At 41.3% G+C, this 17,193-nt stretch overlaps 3 protein-coding genes across 3 annotated transcripts in view; 2 read left to right on the forward strand and 1 right to left on the reverse strand.

Moving 5' to 3' along the window:
• The first annotated feature begins 477 nt into the window (after positions 1 to 477).
• LOC127358827 (fibroblast growth factor 6-like) lies at positions 478 to 8,534 on the forward strand. Its single transcript, XM_051392281.1, has 3 exons — positions 478 to 2,656; positions 3,202 to 3,305; positions 5,032 to 8,534. Exons 1-3 carry the CDS (start codon positions 2,314 to 2,316, stop codon positions 5,206 to 5,208), a joined length of 624 nt encoding a protein of 207 aa, XP_051248241.1. The 5' UTR covers positions 478 to 2,313; the 3' UTR covers positions 5,209 to 8,534.
• A 2,007-nt stretch (positions 8,535 to 10,541) lies between these two features.
• On the forward strand, positions 10,542 to 13,655 carry fgf23 (fibroblast growth factor 23). The gene is made up of 3 exons (XM_051392278.1): positions 10,542 to 10,818; positions 10,921 to 11,024; positions 11,837 to 13,655. Exons 1-3 carry the CDS (start codon positions 10,584 to 10,586, stop codon positions 12,281 to 12,283), a joined length of 786 nt encoding a protein of 261 aa, XP_051248238.1. The 5' UTR covers positions 10,542 to 10,583; the 3' UTR covers positions 12,284 to 13,655.
• A 1,459-nt stretch (positions 13,656 to 15,114) lies between these two features.
• Positions 15,115 to 17,193, reverse strand: part of tigarb (TP53 induced glycolysis regulatory phosphatase b) — a 4,636-nt gene continuing 2,557 nt past the window's right edge. Inside the window, exon 6 of the mRNA XM_051392277.1 lies at positions 15,115 to 16,903. Within this exon, the coding sequence (XP_051248237.1) occupies positions 16,469 to 16,903 (435 nt within the window). The 3' untranslated portion in view covers positions 15,115 to 16,468. The remainder of the gene's footprint in view (positions 16,904 to 17,193) is intronic.

Consider the following 17,193-nt stretch of genomic DNA (forward strand, 5'->3'; position numbering starts at 1 on the left):
CGCGTTAGGAATTCCCCCGAGTCTTCTTCTCCTACCCGCACCCTGCAGGACGGGATGCAAACAGGGACGTAAAAGAGGGTGGACCCAGTGTCTATATTACTCAACTTTTAGAGGTTAGCGTGATATGTACTATAGAATAAGTAACGTCAACTTGTTTTTATCTATTTTGGACTTTTTAAGGGGACGTTTTTAGCACAAATGTGTAATTTTCTAAATAAAAAATGTGATTTTTGCCGTATTATGATCACCAATGGCAGGTCTTTTTGTACATTTCCCTTCCCGCTTTATCTCTGAACCTGAACTCAATGCAATAACCAAAACAATGCCGTGTATTTGCCTCATGCAGATTATATTATTCTGTCAGTTGCAGTGTGTGTTACTTACAATAATAACGCGCAATCTGACCAGGCAAAGTATCTGGTTATGTAAACTTCCTGAACAAACAGCTAAGGAAGTGTCAGACAGGATTGCCATTTGCTCTCCTGTAACTGACTGTGACTGTTTTTACACCTTCCTTCTAAATAAGGCAGCAGGCTGCCAGGACATATGACCACCGTCCCGATTTGGGTTCTGGACACAGTATCCATCCATCCATCCCATGATTGCTCAACGCCAATGAAACACACACACACACACACACACACACACCCTCCCCTCTTGCAGGTCTCCTATGTGAGGAAGAGCTGCATCAGGTCAGCCACAATTAGCCAGAGGAAGACTGATAAAGTAGGTTAGATAACCTTCAAAATAAAAGCACAAAACGTCTCAATTTGGGGAGAATTTATTTGACATGAGATTTTATGTCCATTCATATGCATTTTGTGACATGAAAATAACATTTAGGACACAATACCATGTTTTTCTTTTCTTAGTACCTTAGTTCCTAAACCTTAATTTAAAATTTAGACCTATCCTCAACTTAAATACAGTCTTTTTGGGCTTAACTAACAAGAACTTTCTCAGAATTACAGAACAGTCTGTAATTCTTTTGATTAACTGCCTATGAAATGTCAAGATAAAAGACTTCAAATGTCTCATTTTGCCTGACCAACAGTCAGAATGTCAAAAGGATTCAGTTTAAGCTCTTCTGTGGACAGCTGGTTGTACAAACCAAAGCAACTGTAAGACTCCCTCCTTTGGGCTCTGGGAATTTTTTTTACTGTTGTCTGACAAATAAAATAAACAATTACTCAATTAAATGAAATATAATCAGTAAATAAATCAAAGTTAGTTGCAGTCCTTGTGTTTTAATTAGCTGTTTTCCACCTCATTTACCAAACTTTTAATATAAATGTACAGTACATATTGCATCCTTTGTATTTATTATCGATCCATCCTAAACTTAGTTTTAATTACTATCAATTAAATTGAGATTCTAAAAGTCATGACACACTGACAAACCTGTTTTAATGACATTATTTGCACTATTGCTCAATGTTTCTTGTGCTGGTGGGTGACAAAATAATAAGGTGTCTTAGTAAGGTATCCGAAAGCTGCCTGAAGCTTCAGTGTATACATGTTAGTCTCTGGATGAACACCATGCATTGGCTAACATATCAGTCCAAAAATCTCTGTAGGTTTTGGTGTTTGTGGAGGCCATGATTCACATAATTTTCAAATGAACTGCTTGTGCTTTGTATGGAAGCATTTATTCAATTTCTCCCTTAAATGTGTAGTTTATTTTGTTGGCTTTGGACCTTTTGGGAGGTGAAGTGATGCAGGGACTTGATACTTGCAGGAGTTGCGACACACTCACACTGATAAGGATTTTATTTTGAAAAGTACCAAAGGAAACGCTTCATCTTATTCTATTTGGCTTGTTTGACGCTAATGTGAAGGTGCAGCACCCCCCCATCATTCCTATCAGAACTGCTGCTGCTGGGGTCCTGTAACTCTCTCTCTCTCTCTCTCCCTCTCTCTCTCTCTCTCTTCTCCTCCTCCTCCTCCTATTCCTCCTCCTCCCATCTGCTACTTTTGATGGGGGGGTTGCAGCGGTGAAGTCACAGTGATGTCATTTTAGGATGTGAGAGTCGCGCAAGGTGAGCTGGTTTTGCGGTGAGTGGTGTCCCCTCCACGGCCAGCGTTGCCTGTACAGAGGCGCGGAGCGGCGAAAGATGATCATCGCCACCGGCACCAATTCAAGCTCCGACGCGCTCTGTCCCTCTCCTCCTGCTCAGATCCCGGGCTATGGGGCCTTGATCTGCCTTTATCCCAAAATAAGCCTTTACCACCACCATGCCAAAGGACAAAAAATCAGAAGAGTTGCATTTTTAGGGCAGGTAACTTTGACCACGTGCCCCAAAGGTAAACTGGATGGCCATTGCGCAAAGGTGCCTCTACAGTATGTCCAGCGGGGCCAGGACGCACTGGACGCTGCCAGCAGTTATTGTACTGTGGACTTCTCTCTGGGGGATCGTTTCATCTTATCCGATTCCGAGCAGGACTAATGCGACTTTATTGGAAAAGAAGTGGGAGACCCTCTTCTCCCGCTCCTACCTGGGTATAGCCGGGGGGAAATCGGAGCTGAACTGGGAGAGTGACTATTTGCAGGGCATCAAAAGAGTGCGACGACTGTACTGCAACGTGGGCATTGGGTTTCACCTGCAGGTGCTCCCGGACGGCAGGATAAGCGGTGCACACAATGAGAACCAATACAGTGAGTCCCATCCGGCAAACGCGCTGGACCCGAAAAAAGAGCGTAACCCTATGCGCAGGCTGTGTAAAAGTTAGAGCGGGTCAACTTGTCTTTGCATGATATTTAATAAGAGGTGTCGGCATGGTTGAAAGTTTCCGAAAGCAAAAACAGTGTACCGAGCCTTACATCCGTGCAGTGCGAAATATCCTCCCAAGCCAAAAACATGACATGAATGCTTGGACCCAGTTTAGACGCTAACTTATTTTTACCCTGCGTCCCGCTGCAGCAGGACACACACACACACACACACACACACACAAGAGAGAGAGAGAGACCCCACTCAGCACGCTGTAAACTGCACGCACTGTGCGTCTTAATGTTGAAACTGCAAATAGGTGGATATTCCAAAGGGCTAATTGAGCAGAGAGAGCATCATCCAGTCGCAATGCACCTGCAAGGTTACACCCATCACTGCTGCATAGGCCAGTTACTCGACTTTGTCCACAGTCGCAGTGAGACGCTGTCTTTTGCTTCCCCCCCCTCCCTAACATTTGTGTTTCGTTTAGGTCTCATAGAGATCTCCACCGTGGACCGAGGAGTGATCAGCTTGTTCGGAGTGAGGAGTGAGCTGTTTGTCGCAATGAACAGCAGGGGAAGGTTATACGGAACGGTGCGTTTGTGCGCACACACACACTCAAATTCACACACACACACACACACACACACACACACACACACACACACACACACACACACACAATCCTGCTCAGTGTAAGATGAGTTCATGTAGCTGCTGCATCCGTGGGTTTATGAGCACTGTTGTGTTATTAATATGCTCTGATGATGGGTGGGGGGGGGGCTTTAATGTCAAAATCTTCTGCTCTGTGTCAGAAAGATTCACTACTCAAGTAAAATTAGTATTACCACAGTATAAAAGTACTCCATTACCAGTGCAATCAACATTGTAGTGAGGTAAAAAGTACATATAAGTAAATATAAAAGTACCCATCATGCAACAGAGTGGCCCCTGTCAGTGTATATTGTATTTGATTATTGTGAGTAGTAACACGAAAGCAGCATTTTTATGCTGTAGCTGCCTGAGAGGGAGCACATTTCAGTTAAATTATACACATTTGGGTAGTTTATTTTTCCATTATGCATCATATTTGATAAACTGATCATGTAAAGTCTGCAAAGTCACTCAGATCAGTCATTCAGATAAATGTTGTGGAGTATAAAGTTCAGTAATTTCCTCCAAAATGTAGTGAAACAGAAGTATGAAGTAGCATAAAATACTAAAAATACATAAGAAAGTACAATATGTGAGTGAATGTATTTTCTTATATTATATTTTAGATTTGTTTCTCACCTAGTTCATCAAAGCAGACACAGAGAACATTAATCTGTCACGGCTGCTGGTTAACAGTCAAACAATAAGCGAGAATATTTCATGATTAAAACCAATGAGAAGACAAACCTTTAACTTAGATGTATCCTGTCTTTAAAAGTAGGCCAGCTTTGTTTAATACTATATACAGTATTAAAGTGTGCACACTACAGTGGGGGCACTATATATACAGTATAGACTGTGCACCTGTAATGAGCCTCTAAGATGAATTAATTTATCTTATGTAGCTCTTAGAGGAGAAAATATAAAAACGGTGGCACCCATACAAACCTAGATTTTAATTTCACCACAACAGATCAAACAGCTTTACACAACGCTGGCTATCAAACCTCATTACTTTTTTAGTAGCCTTGAGTGTTGAATGTACCAAAATCAATGTGCTTTGATTTTCTTGTCATACTCTTTTATGAGACAGTTCCTGATTCGATTCATAATTTTTTGCCAGTTTAAGGCTTTTTTGTTTCAGCAGTTGTTGTGCGACTGCTCGTGTTTAATCAATATTTAACATTTGAGAAGTTAAACCTTGAAAAATATACTCAACTCTAGCTTTATGGTTGTAATAAAGAATATAAAACTATATTTATTTTGGCCAAATGGGGTTAGACAATGTGTGAAACCATACTATGTCTCTGCTGTAGGCCTACATGTTGTTTATTTGATTGTGGCTTATCCCCCTTTGAATTAGTTGTAATATTATAATTTACAGTTGACCTACCTGCGATTATTTTATGAGTTCAGCAGTAAAAGCAAGAGGCTGCCATCTGCATTCGAAAGGGGCATTTCTTTTGCAACAACATGCCACCTCCTCCAGTTTCCCTCAAAGCATGCTTTGTAGGCAGGCTGTCTGCCAAAGTAAAGGTCACGTGGAAACCATGCATATGTTGTGATGTTCATCCTGCGTCTGTCATGGGATTTACTGACCCCCTCTCTCTCTCTCTCTCTCTCCTACTCTCTCTCTCTCTGTCTTTTCTCTTTTGCCGTTTTTTAGAGAGTCTTCGTGGATGAGTGCAAGTTCAAGGAGACTTTGCTGCCCAACAACTACAACGCCTATGAGTCTTTTGTTTACAAGGGCTTCTATATTGCCCTCAGCAAGCATGGCCGCGTAAAGAGAGGCAACAAGGCCACCACCGCCATGACCGTCACACATTTCCTCCCGCGGCTATGAGAGAAACTGTCAATAACTCAGTACTTTGCACATGTGGATGTTCTTCCAGGTAACATAGAAACACATAGTCATGATGATATACACACCGATGGACTGCGAAAGAAAACACAAATATTTATTCTGTTTATATATATGTATATTTGGATAGCTATCTTTGTATATGTACTGTGCTGCTTATTGTTTTTATGGACGGGGAGAGTTGAAGCCTTTGCCTGTCTCACTTTACCTTGGTGCTTGCTGTAACTGAACTACGTGTCACTTCCTTTTTTGAGATGGAGGATGAGCTATATCCTGTGCTTTTAAAGAGTGAAATGAATACTTTTTATTACCTCAAAGAACCACTTTACTAGATTAAGGGATGCATGGACTTCTGCTCAAATATCTGCTAAGTTTATCATTTCTTTAAAACCTTTGAGCGCTTGACGGCTCCCTGCTCGATTATCGATGTCCAGCAGTGGGGGAAACTTAAATGCACTACCTTTGCTGCACGATTTAAAGGTGCCTTGGTGTTCCCACTTGTGGCCCCCTTAAACTTGCATGTAAGAGACACCCGCTGGAGTCAGAAATAGGGCTGACACTCCGGAGAGGGCCTCAGAGAGGGGGGGTTGACTATCTCTGGTTTATTTTCTTTTCTGTAATTAGATCGATTAAGTAATATACAATCTGTGGTCGAGACCAGAGAGCGGTCAGCCATAGAGACTGGCCCGAGGCCATAGGTTTGACTGTGTGGCATCGCCAGCAAATAAACAGGGTGGAATACTAATCTATCTGAGCATGGAGAACATTCTGGTTTGGACTTGGCTGCACAAGAATAGACTGAACGGATAGCTAGCAAGCGCACAGTAGAAATGTACCTGCACATTGTCTTGGACAGAGCTCCTGCAGTAAAGCGGGTTGCTGTTTCTGAATCGCAAAGCTTTAGCTGCTGCTGAAAATGATGTCTACTGTCCATGAAAAACCAATGAATAACGATGTAAATAGTTGCAAATGTAAAAGAAGAATTCAGGAGCTTTTTACGCTGCTTTGTCGCAGTTGCCTGTACGAGGCAAAAAGAGTTCAGGTTGCACAGTTAACCATCGATGATGGTGCCTAAATGTTTTGGTAAGAATCGTTCCCATGTGTTGGTCTCTTAATTTATCTTTGTGCGTTCGGTGGAGTATGCACGTGTCCTGGGCCATTTCACCCGCTAGTCTGTGTGCTCTGCAGCAGCACTGCAGTGGCAGCGAGGTGTTGGGAGCTGGAGGCAGATAGTTTTAAATGTAATTATGGATGAGGCAGTCGGGTCCCCCCGAAGGACTAAAGGACAGTGCAGTTGATGGACTGGATGCACGCTATAAGAAATGCCGTCACTTCTGTTGATATTTATCCTGATTTTATACATTTGAGACATGGGCATGAAGGGAGCACCCTGTTAATATATAATAGGGTATTCAGTTTGTTTACAAAGCTGAAGATGTACCATGCTTGGGACACTTATTGATATTGTGTGAACCAATATATAGTCAATATCTTGTTACATATTCCAAGGATGCTTTTCTTGCTTCCCCCAGTTTCTGAGAATCTTACAGCGTGCATCTACTTGTGTAGCTTCAGCAGCTGTTTACTTGACAACCTGAAATCAGCCTCCATTCGTTCTTGCATTTAGAGAGGAAGCAGGACTATTTAAATCCAGGAAAGACGTATGCTAGGGAGCCGGCCCGCTGTCTTTGTTGTTCGTCAGACCCCCTGCAGGAATGTGGATCTTCCAGGATGACAGGCAGCCTCCCACATACCCCTGAGCTCTGTCACCCCCAACCACCCACCTCTGCCTGTCCCTTACCCCCCTTACCCGCTGCAGGCAGGGACCTTGGGATTCCAGCTGTAACCCAGGAGCTTCCTCCTCTCCTTTCAGCCTTTTTTAGTTCAAGGTCAGAGTCACAGACCAGCCTTGGCCCCAACCCCAGTGGCCGGGGTGGTCGGCTATATGGGTCATACTGTTTCCATGAAATTGGGATTTAAAGTGTCTTTTTGACACAGGAAACACTTTATTTTATGCCCGAGAGTTGCTCTCCAACTGACTGGTAGCTATCATAGTTCTTTTTTAAAACAATCCCACTTCCCCTTTCCGAATTTAGAGCCCCACCTCTTTGAAATGCAGCTCCACAACACGCCGTCCCCTCCCCTTTCCAAGTACTTGTGTTGGGATATTTCTGGGGAGGGGACATCTGCAGAGTTAATGCAGTGTGTGAGGAGCAGAGTCACGCAGAGCCTCACCTCTCCTGCTGCACTCCAGCCCTGCAGGACGGCAACCTCAGCCATCCTCAGGACGTGCCCTCTACTGCTGTTGCTGCTGCTACTGCTGCTGCTGGACACTGCCCCGACCCCCAAACATCTTCTACCACATACTGACACAGTATCACCTGCTGCTCAACTGTCTATGACACACAGATTGATTCATAACAGTATTTTACTCACAGTTAAATATCTCACTCTTTCTCTTTTTTCCCCCCAAGGACTTTTTTTTTATGCCGAGATGCAACACAGCAGAGCTAATGTATCGGGAGCTTAGCTAAAAAGACTTGTTGCTGTTGTAGATGAGGCTGCATGAAATACTACTCATTTCTTGTTGGGAGTAAATCGTAGCATACAAAATCCACAGTTTCAGCATTTTCGGCTGTGGAAGGCGTGGAAGTGAACTTTGCGCATGCACAGCAATGAGCACTTCTCGTGCCCGCCTCACAGTCAAGATGTGTGGCGTCTCTAGCAGCACCTTATTAACAACATCTTGATTATAAGCTAGCCTAAAGAAGGGAGTTTTCTCACATTTTTTTTCTGTCAAGAAATAGAGCTGGATCCCTAAAAGAGTAAAGGTCTGTGTCTAAAACAAAAAGCTCACCTTTCAGCTTTGACCAAAAAATTTTATCCAGAGTTATCTGTCGTCTCTTTTCTTTCCACAGCATATCATAGATCAAATTTAAATTAATTTTAAGGTGAGGAATATCTTTTTTTTTAAATAATGTTTAATGTACTACTAGCATGCCTGAGCCCCAAGCTTAATTAGGGGTGTGTGCTTCATGTGTTTTTTTTGTTTTTAACTCCTGCTCTACAAGGGAGTGAGCCTCCACTCTATTCCTCTCATCTCTGTTCTCATATACCTCACCCTCTGCCTTAGTTTTGGTTTGCTGATGAGTGTAAATTAAGACGAAACAAACTTCAGTTATTTGTTTCGGAAAAACAGACAATGCTAAGTAAGGATATTAAAGTTTTTTCCTTTTATTTTTGTACGTATGTGCTGTGCACAGCAGTCTACTGTATTCCTGAGATAACAATAAAAGTTTTTTTTTTAACTGGTTGCTGGTAAAGTGTTGTTCTCTCTGTTGGATCAAACTCTGATGTGATTGTGTATCTAGCAGTGCTGGAAGAAGTACTCAGACTCATGTAAAAGTACCAGTACAGCAATAAAAAAAAAATTTCAAGTAAAAGTCCTGCATTCAAAATTCAAATTCTCAGTAAAATGTATTTAAAGTATTTAAAGTTAAAGTACCTGTTCTGTGTCTGTACTGGAGCATCGATGTGTAAACAGCATTTAACTAGTACTTGCTCAAGGTGGAGCGAGTTTTAACTACTTTATATACACTAGTTTGGTCAGGTGGTTCTCAACCTAAGGGTCGGGCCCCCCAACAGGGTCACATTATAAATCTGTTGGGTCATGAGCTGATAAATATTTCCCTATTTGTCTCTTTCTTATTGAAACTATATGAGAAGTTTAGAAGGGCTATCACTGTGGTGTGGAACTACAAACAACTCTCAGACACCTGAAACATCATGACAAGAGGCCCAAAACTAGACACTGCTTTTTTAAAAGTACCAGTATGTAGAATTTACTGGAATCTAGCAGATTGCCACTCCACTGAGGTCTGTATTTGACAACCTGGGAATGAGAACTCCAGACTCCACAGAAGGTGAAAGCGATTTCCTTTATTCAGGAGTTTCTAAACTAATAAAAAAACATACCTATATGTTTCTTCCACAAAAAAGTATAATTTCCTAATTAAAATCCTTAAAAAGTCATCTACTCCACAAATTTTGTTCATTTTTAAATGAATGTCATGTCTCCTACTTCACTGTAAGGTCCTTTCTCGGTGTATGTGCACCGGTGGCTTCAAGTTTCTACGTCACCCTTATATATGTATAAGTTGCACACTGGACCAGGGTTGACTTCCAAACTATTTGTGATGTCACAAATCATGCTTGTAGGCCCCGCCCCTTAAAATTCAGATTTTTCAATGAGCACAGAGAAACTTTTCTACTTTCGGCAGATGAATGTGAAAACATCCTTCTAGTGTCAAACTCTGCAAAGACATCATTCTGCACAGTGAAGCTCAAACATCCAACTGTAGGAACAAGAGGAAAAACATATTTTTGAGTGGAAGGGGAAGATTTAACTGCACTACAATATCTTGATTTGGGGAATTTAATTCCCTGGAGAAAGAAACATTATTTTGAAGAGAAGCTGTTGAAAGCTTTTAGTGGATTCCCTAAAACAAGATCAACTTTTAGGAGTATTCCTCATACTGGTATACAGTTCAATGTGTCCTATGCTGAAACTACAGCACCCAAAAATAGTTTAGCCAGTCAAGTGTAACTCCACAGTCTCCCAGTAAAAGTACACTAAATGATGGAGTGGCTCCCTCTGCTGGTGAAATGGTGACAATGTCGACTTTGGAAGGTGCGTAAAAGCAGCAAAGTGAACTCACTTCAAACTATGACTAAACTTCCGGTTTATTGTGGTTAAACAAAACTGTGAAATATCTAATATGACGCTTAATTAATTAAATAATTAAGATATTCTAGAGTTTGCACGAATTAAAGACATAAGTTCAACAAACTGACAACTAACTAATAGTAGACTAGGCCTATATGTATCTGATTTAATGAACACATACTTTTGTATCGCTCGTCTGCATTTATGTGCTTTATTTTTGTTTTATTTTTCTTTATTTTTTTATATTGCCCAATGTGTAGTGTTTCCAGACTAAACAAAAACAAAACAAAAAAAAAAAAAAAAACAAGAAAGAACCAGTGGACTTTGGCCAATTAGGAAATAGGCTTATAATAATGTTTAAGGTGGATGAGTCAAGACGTGTCACCAAAAATAAGAGTCCTGTCTGACCAAGGGCATCGGGATAAACAGACAGAGGTGGAAGTGGCCCTTCCGCTGCTGCAAACCCGCACATCTGCTTTGGGGGCGAGTTTCTTTTCTTTTTTTACGCAAAGGATGTGAGCAGGAGTGGCACTCGGGGGGCTTTAAATAGGAACTGTCTCCAAACTTTGGGACAACAGAGCATCTGAAAACTTCCAGCAGCTCGCAGTGGAAACAACCGGTTTGCTCCAGGATGGACGTCAACAGAGGATTTGGCTTGAGGGACACTGTGCTGGCGCTCTTACTCGCTGTCCTCCAGGGATTTCCTCTCGGGGAAACGGCCCCGAACCCGTCGCCGCTGGTTGGATCCAACTGGGGGAACCCGAGGAGATATGTTCACCTGCAGACATCCACAGACCTCAACAACTTCTACTTGGAGATCAGATTAGATGGCACTGTGCGCAAAACTACAGTCAGGAGTTCATATAGTAAGATGTGTTTTTAAAAAGTTTCAGTTTTATTTTGGTAATGTAACATTATGAAGTTCTGTCCTTTACACACTAATGCTCATTGCCTTTTCTTCTCTGCAGGTGTGATTTTACTGAAAGCTGAAACAAGGGAGCGCATTGCCATCCTCGGCGTTAAAAGTAGCCGTTACCTGTGTATGGATTTGGAGGGGAACCCATTCAGCTCTGTAAGCCAATAATTAATTCATTTTTGTTACTGTTAATGCAAACCATTCCTTATTATTAACTTCTAATTCTGAGTTCGTCTAACTTTGCACCATTGTGAGCTTTTACGCATAGTTTTAAAATCGCTTTCGAGAAGGAGTTTTCATTTTACGCACAGATCTACTGCAATTATAGGATGTCTAAGCATCCATTTAATATTTTTTTTAATTACTCAAATGCTACTATTACCAAGTCGAACCCCTAAACGTTTAGTTTTGTGTTCATATTTGCCACCATTGCGGGGTTTTACGCATAGTTTTAATCAGTTTCCAGTCCTTTTACGCACTTTTGCGCACAAAGATTACTGCAAATGTAGGTTGTTTATTCATTGTATTTCTTTTATATGATGTAATAGTTATCAAGTAAACAAACTTCTTGTAGTGGCGAAGTTATTTAGTCAGTTTTACTTGTTAATAGTAGACTGGTCCCTTAAAACAAAGAGACAATCACTGATATCTAGGAAATTACTGATTCGTATTAGAAATATAAGGACATTACCTCAAGCCCGATGATGATGTTATTAGATTTACTTCATAAAGCCTAACAAGTGTCTGATTAAGTCATAATTTCGGAAAGAGAATGAAACGCCTTTTTATTACGTCCTATTTTATTAAGCCATACGTCCGTTTAGTTTATTCGGGCTTATATTCAGTAGCGTATTTGGAGATGATTACTCTGACTTTACCAAACCGACAAACTGATGTTTTAACATAAAAAAAAAGTTTTATTCCTATGCTGTAAAGATTAATTTCCTCCTTCTCCCTCCCTCTTTCAGCCCACCTGCCTCAGGGACGACTGTCTGTTCAACCACAGACTTCTGGAGAACAACCGGGACGTGTACTACTCGTGCCGGACCGGCATCCTGTTCAACCTGGAAGGCTCCCGGCAGGTGTTCTCAGCGGGCCAGAACCTGCCGCAGACCTCCCTCTTCCTGCCCAAGAAGAACACGGTGCCGCTGGAACGCCTCCTGCTGCACAGGGAGAAGAGGAACCAGCTGGTGGATCCATCCGACCCGCACAGCGTCTACTTGGGTCAGACCGAGGAGGGCTCCGACTCTCGGGCCGTGCCGGAAGACGACGCCGACCTGGAGGTGGAGGTGGAGGTTGGGGACGATGGGCGCAACGTGTCCCGGGAGACGCCGCTGGCTCCGTCCACCCACGACCCCTGGAACGTGCACTCGTCCAACCCGGCCAGCCCCCGGAGCACCGGGACCATGGGGTGATTTTAGTGGTGACTGATATATATATATATATATACTTAGTCTGCGTGAGTCTAAGTTTAACTTTGTAGTTTATGATCATATGAGAGAAAAAACGGCATTAACATTTCATTTTTAAAGACTCAAAGGCCAGCATTCAGGTTGACTAAAACACGTCTTTTGAATCATCACTCGTTCAGTGTACTTACACACTAAAATGTTACACTTGACTTGCAGCCCCTTTTGCACAATTTACAGTGTTAAAACTCATTTTTTAAAAAATATATAAATTTATATATAAATCTCCTGCTTTGAGATCACTGCAGATTTAAGTTAAATTGTGTGTTCTGCCTGGATTCATCTTATATAGTGAATATATTTTGGTGATAAATTGGGAAAATGTGGATACAGGGATTTCAGTACAGCCAAATATGTCTTTATGTGCCAAGATGAGTGATCCAAATCAATTTCCCACCCCCATCCATTATAATTAGTTTTATTTATTGGCATTCTCAGGCACTGAGCTAAAGCTTAGATGAGAAATGGCGGTAGAAGTTGATTTAATTATTCATGAAACACTGTTTGGCTTCCCTGAAGAACTTGTTAGGATGCAATTGCCTGCCAATGTCTGTGTAAAGCAGGAATATCATAAAAGCAAACAAAGCCTTAGAAAGTAATAATCAGTCAGCATGTGGTTTTTTTTTTGTTTGTTTCTTCTTATTGAGGTTTTTACAGCTGGTCTGAGAAACCCACATTTCAAAGTGATGTTATCTCAAGACAGAAGCCTAACTTAGCCTACCTCTGGAGGACTGAAGGCCCTGTCTACTGATGTGAAACTAGGCAGGCATGATTTTTAAACCAAAATATATACACGAATATACTTAAAAGTTGCATTTAGTAGAATTAAGGTTAAGTTTTTTGAGTCCTATGTTTACTGAGTTGCATATAGAACATTTGAAGTTTGTTTATTCATAGATTTTTAACCTAAAACGTAAATTTTCCAAAGACTTTTCCAAACTGCATTTCACTACAATGACACTGCACTACAATCGCAGTATTTGCTGTGTTAATCTATCTGTATTTGTACAATCTAATTCATGACTTGAATGAATATAACTACAGGGTAAACAACCTTTACAGAGCAGTAATCTTGATATCAAATCTGAACTCTTACTATGTGAACTTACAGGTGCTGGGCACCACCAGCAAAACACGAAAACCAGTCCCGAAGAGTATTTATTTATTTAATTCCACTCCTTTGTTGTTATTTATGGTATTTATAAGGATGCTTTACAGTTAAATGTACATATAAGAAAAGTTTGTCTTTGAATGTATGAGTTGGAGTTGTTGATGGTGTTGCTTGAATCTGGGACAAAATAAACTAACAAAGAAAACATGTTGAGTGTTGTGTGTTATGTGAACCTGTATACCTGTGGAATTTTTTTCACACCTTGTGACGTGCTGTCTGAAAGGAAGTCATGAACATGTTTAGCGAGTTTAACATTGACCCAGTTACTAAGCAGTTCCGCTCATTAGCTGCACTTTCACACCTCTTCTGCTTCTTTAGCACACAGGTACACGAGCTGCAGCTGAGTCACATCGCTCTAAAAATACACTTAGTGCCATTTTCACTTCAGCTAACTGATAAACTGCTCAGTGTCACCCATTAACCTTTGACTTGTTCACAGAACAGTCTGATGTTTAGGATAAGACCGATTCCGCTGCTGCAGTTTCCAGGCAACCACCCAGGAAGTGGCTGGTCCCAGTAGCGATGGGCAAAGCGGTTCTTTTTAGTGAATCGTTAGAATCGGTTCATTTAAAAGATTCGTTCAGGGCTTGACTGAGAAACAGGGCCGAAGGTTCAGTTCAGCTCGCCAAGTAGTGAACTTAGAACGGTCGTTTGTTAAGATAAGCCAGTGATCTGAGAATTTAGATTAATAAATACCACATAAATAAATAAATAAGATGTTTGGTGCTATTTCCTGCTTCGAGACTTGAAGATGGGAGAGGGGCGGGCTTGAGTGACTCAGCGACGGTCTATAGGCCCTTTCAGACACAATGCAGCGCCACTGAAACCCATTATTTCCAATGCCTTGCACCGTGCACGCCACTAGAGAGATGGCGACTTGGCATTTTTACACTTTTGTTTTGTCATGTATTAAACAAACTTTAGAAGAGCTGGTAGGCAGATTTAGATGTAGTTTCCCCTAACACAGAGCCTGGTTAGATGTTTCCCCTGATTCAGGTCTTTGTGCTAAGCCAAGCTTACAGAGTCATGTCAATCTTCTCATCTTGCTAGTATTAACTATAAAAATAAAAAATAAATAAAATCTGAGATGCTGCACAACAGTGACTCACTGAAGGTACAAAGTGGTATTAAAAGACATTACGGGCCAAATGTAGCTGGTCAGCATGTTAAGTTCAGTAAATATCTCGGCAATAAAATACTTATTTCTTCACATGCTGTTGATTATTTCAGTTAATTTTTGAATGTTTTCAGCTATAATTCTAACATAGTGCACCTTTAAATCTACCACCTATCAATATGTGTCAATGAGCAGAATAAACACTACATCGATGCAGTTTGTAGTGATGAAAAAAAAAAAAAAACTTAAAAAATAATGTATAAAAACCATGAAAAACAACAATCTAGAGACACTATTATGTTATATCAAGTGAGAGAAGCTGGTGTAACCCATCAGTGGGAAGTCTTATATTTGTATCATTAACATAAATAGATCACATTATATTTGAAATATTGTTGCTTTGATTAGTTGCACGGCCAAAAAAACTCTTTTTGTCTCGCGGGTGAGATTAAAAGTGACACTAAAAATAGCACTCAACAAAAAAAAGGGTTGTTTCGGTGTCATGTTATATTGCACAAGTCAAAAGAGCAGCACAACTCCATAACTAGAGACACGAAAATACTCCACGTGTATCAACCAGTAAATAATTGACAAGATATAATATGTATGCAAACAGGGGTGTTTCCAGACTTTTTTTTGAAAGGGGTGGGGCATCAAGTATGTTTCTCAGCTTTTCAGTCATTCCCAATTCATGCAATTCCAACAGTTTATGGACCCCAGTATGCAGAAATATTCTAATATATTAGATACAAGGCAAAAATAACACATTTATAAAACGTGCAAAAAAAACTGCATGGGGTTAACATAAAGTGGACATCTCTGCAAAGGGGACAGTCGTGGGTACCCATATAATGCATTTTCATACAGATATCTTGAGGTCAGAGGTCAAGGGATCCCTTTGAAAGTGCCTATGCCAACTTTGAAGCGTTATTTAGCCCCCTTACATAACATAACATGGTTTCATATCACTTCACTCTTTTCAGATTTCAGCCCCCCCCCCCCTTCTGGTCATGCCCCTGTATGCAAGTAATGTCAAAATTAATGAAACACAGCAATCTAGAGACTAGAGTCTCCTATGTCTATTTCCAGTTACATATTATATATCAGAATAGTAAAAGTGCATTTGTGTTCAATGAGACGTCTTCAGTTTTTAGGTTGTACTTTGCAGTATTAACATAAATAGATCAGAATGGGTTTGAAATATTGACGGACTCACAGCTCAGCCATTCAGTGGAGATTAAAAACTGAGTCTAAAAAGATAAAAAAAAAAAAAAATTTCTATTGAATACTAAGGCGCCTGAAACACGTGAACATGTAGCACCCATCAACGAATACACAGCATTTTGTCGTATGTGCAAACTGTATCATTTTCTTTTATCTATATGTATGTATATGAAACTCAAAAGATTCAGTGTTGTCATGTTGTATTGCACAAGTAAAATGAGACACGTCAACTTGAAAATGCCACACCGACTGACAGCGTTCAATTATACATTAAATAGTTCTGGCTTTGGTATAACATGATAAAAGAGGCAATCAAATATTAAAGATGTAGCCCAACAGGAGTGCTGACTGGCCCACAGTTAGGAGGAGGATGAAATGGCTTGATAATACAGTACAGCACAAATATATTGACTATTGATCCACATTAAAACGCTATTGATTATTGAAAAAAAACACCAATTACCATGTGCATTGTTGCATTCAAGTTACCTGTGGTAGCTTGGAGGTCTTTGCCTCATATTTCCCTTTTGTGTTCATGATTGTTCCCGTCTGAGAATGTGCACACAACAGTATGCATACTCTGTGCATAAAACCTCTATCCCGTTTCTTTCCCTCTGTACTACTCAGCAGCCGCGAGGTTTTCCAGGTGATCCTTCCGGTTGGTAAAGAAGCAGCGAGCAGCAGAGAGGACTGGGCCGGACTCGGACTGGCTCAGAGTGAGGATGAAGCGACTGATGCCCGTATTCGGACAGGGTGAAAACAGCTGGGACATCTTCACCCCTGCGGGCAGAGAGCACTTTAAGTCCTCTACAAGGTGCTTGATGGCCACACGGATGTAAGCGCCGTGGCTCACAACCAGAACGTGGGCAGAAACTCCCTGGAGACCGTCGTCAGCCGAACCACCGAGAGCCGCGTCTGAGGCAGCAGCTGCAGTCCCGTTCGCAGAGCCTCCGGCTTCTGAAGCTTCTGCGGAGGCGCCTGGTCTGGACCAGCCGTGTTCATCCGACATTTGCTTGAAAAGGACTTTGAGGAATTTTTTGAATCGCAGCCTCACCTGGAAGCAAAGTGACAGTTTGTTTGTATGTTTGTTTGTATGTTTATTTATGTTTTGGGTTTTTTTTATTGCCTTCAATGGACAGAAACAGCTGCAGAGTGACAGAAAAGGGGGAAAGAGAGAGAGAAAGGGAGAGGGAACGACACGCAGCCAAGGGGTGAAGGTCAGAGTCGAACCCATGGGCGCTGCAGCAAGGCCTCAGCCTTAGTACGTGTGGCGCCAGCTCTACCAGGTTAGCACCCTGATAATTGATTGTTTTAAGTAATTTCTGAAGCAAAATGCACAAAATG

The sequence above is a fragment of the Dicentrarchus labrax genome, unplaced genomic scaffold, assembly GCF_905237075.1.
Source record: "Dicentrarchus labrax unplaced genomic scaffold, dlabrax2021, whole genome shotgun sequence".
Lineage (NCBI taxonomy): Eukaryota > Metazoa > Chordata > Actinopteri > Moronidae > Dicentrarchus > Dicentrarchus labrax.

What these genes read in the sequence shown, in the direction of transcription:
- LOC127358827 (XM_051392281.1), top strand. Translation starts at nt 2,314, where the DNA reads ATGGCCATTGCGCAAAGGTGCCTCTACAGTATGTCCAGCGGGGCCAGG. An exon ending in ACACAATGAGAACCAATACA is followed by an intron (nt 2,657 to 3,201) that starts GTGAGTCCCATC and finishes TGTTTCGTTTAG; the next exon opens with GTCTCATAGAGATCTCCACC. An exon ending in GGGGAAGGTTATACGGAACG is followed by an intron (nt 3,306 to 5,031) that starts GTGCGTTTGTGC and finishes GCCGTTTTTTAG; the next exon opens with AGAGTCTTCGTGGATGAGTG.
- fgf23 (XM_051392278.1), top strand. Translation starts at nt 10,584, where the DNA reads ATGGACGTCAACAGAGGATTTGGCTTGAGGGACACTGTGCTGGCGCTC. An exon ending in TACAGTCAGGAGTTCATATA is followed by an intron (nt 10,819 to 10,920) that starts GTAAGATGTGTT and finishes TCTTCTCTGCAG; the next exon opens with GTGTGATTTTACTGAAAGCT. An exon ending in AGGGGAACCCATTCAGCTCT is followed by an intron (nt 11,025 to 11,836) that starts GTAAGCCAATAA and finishes TCCCTCTTTCAG; the next exon opens with CCCACCTGCCTCAGGGACGA.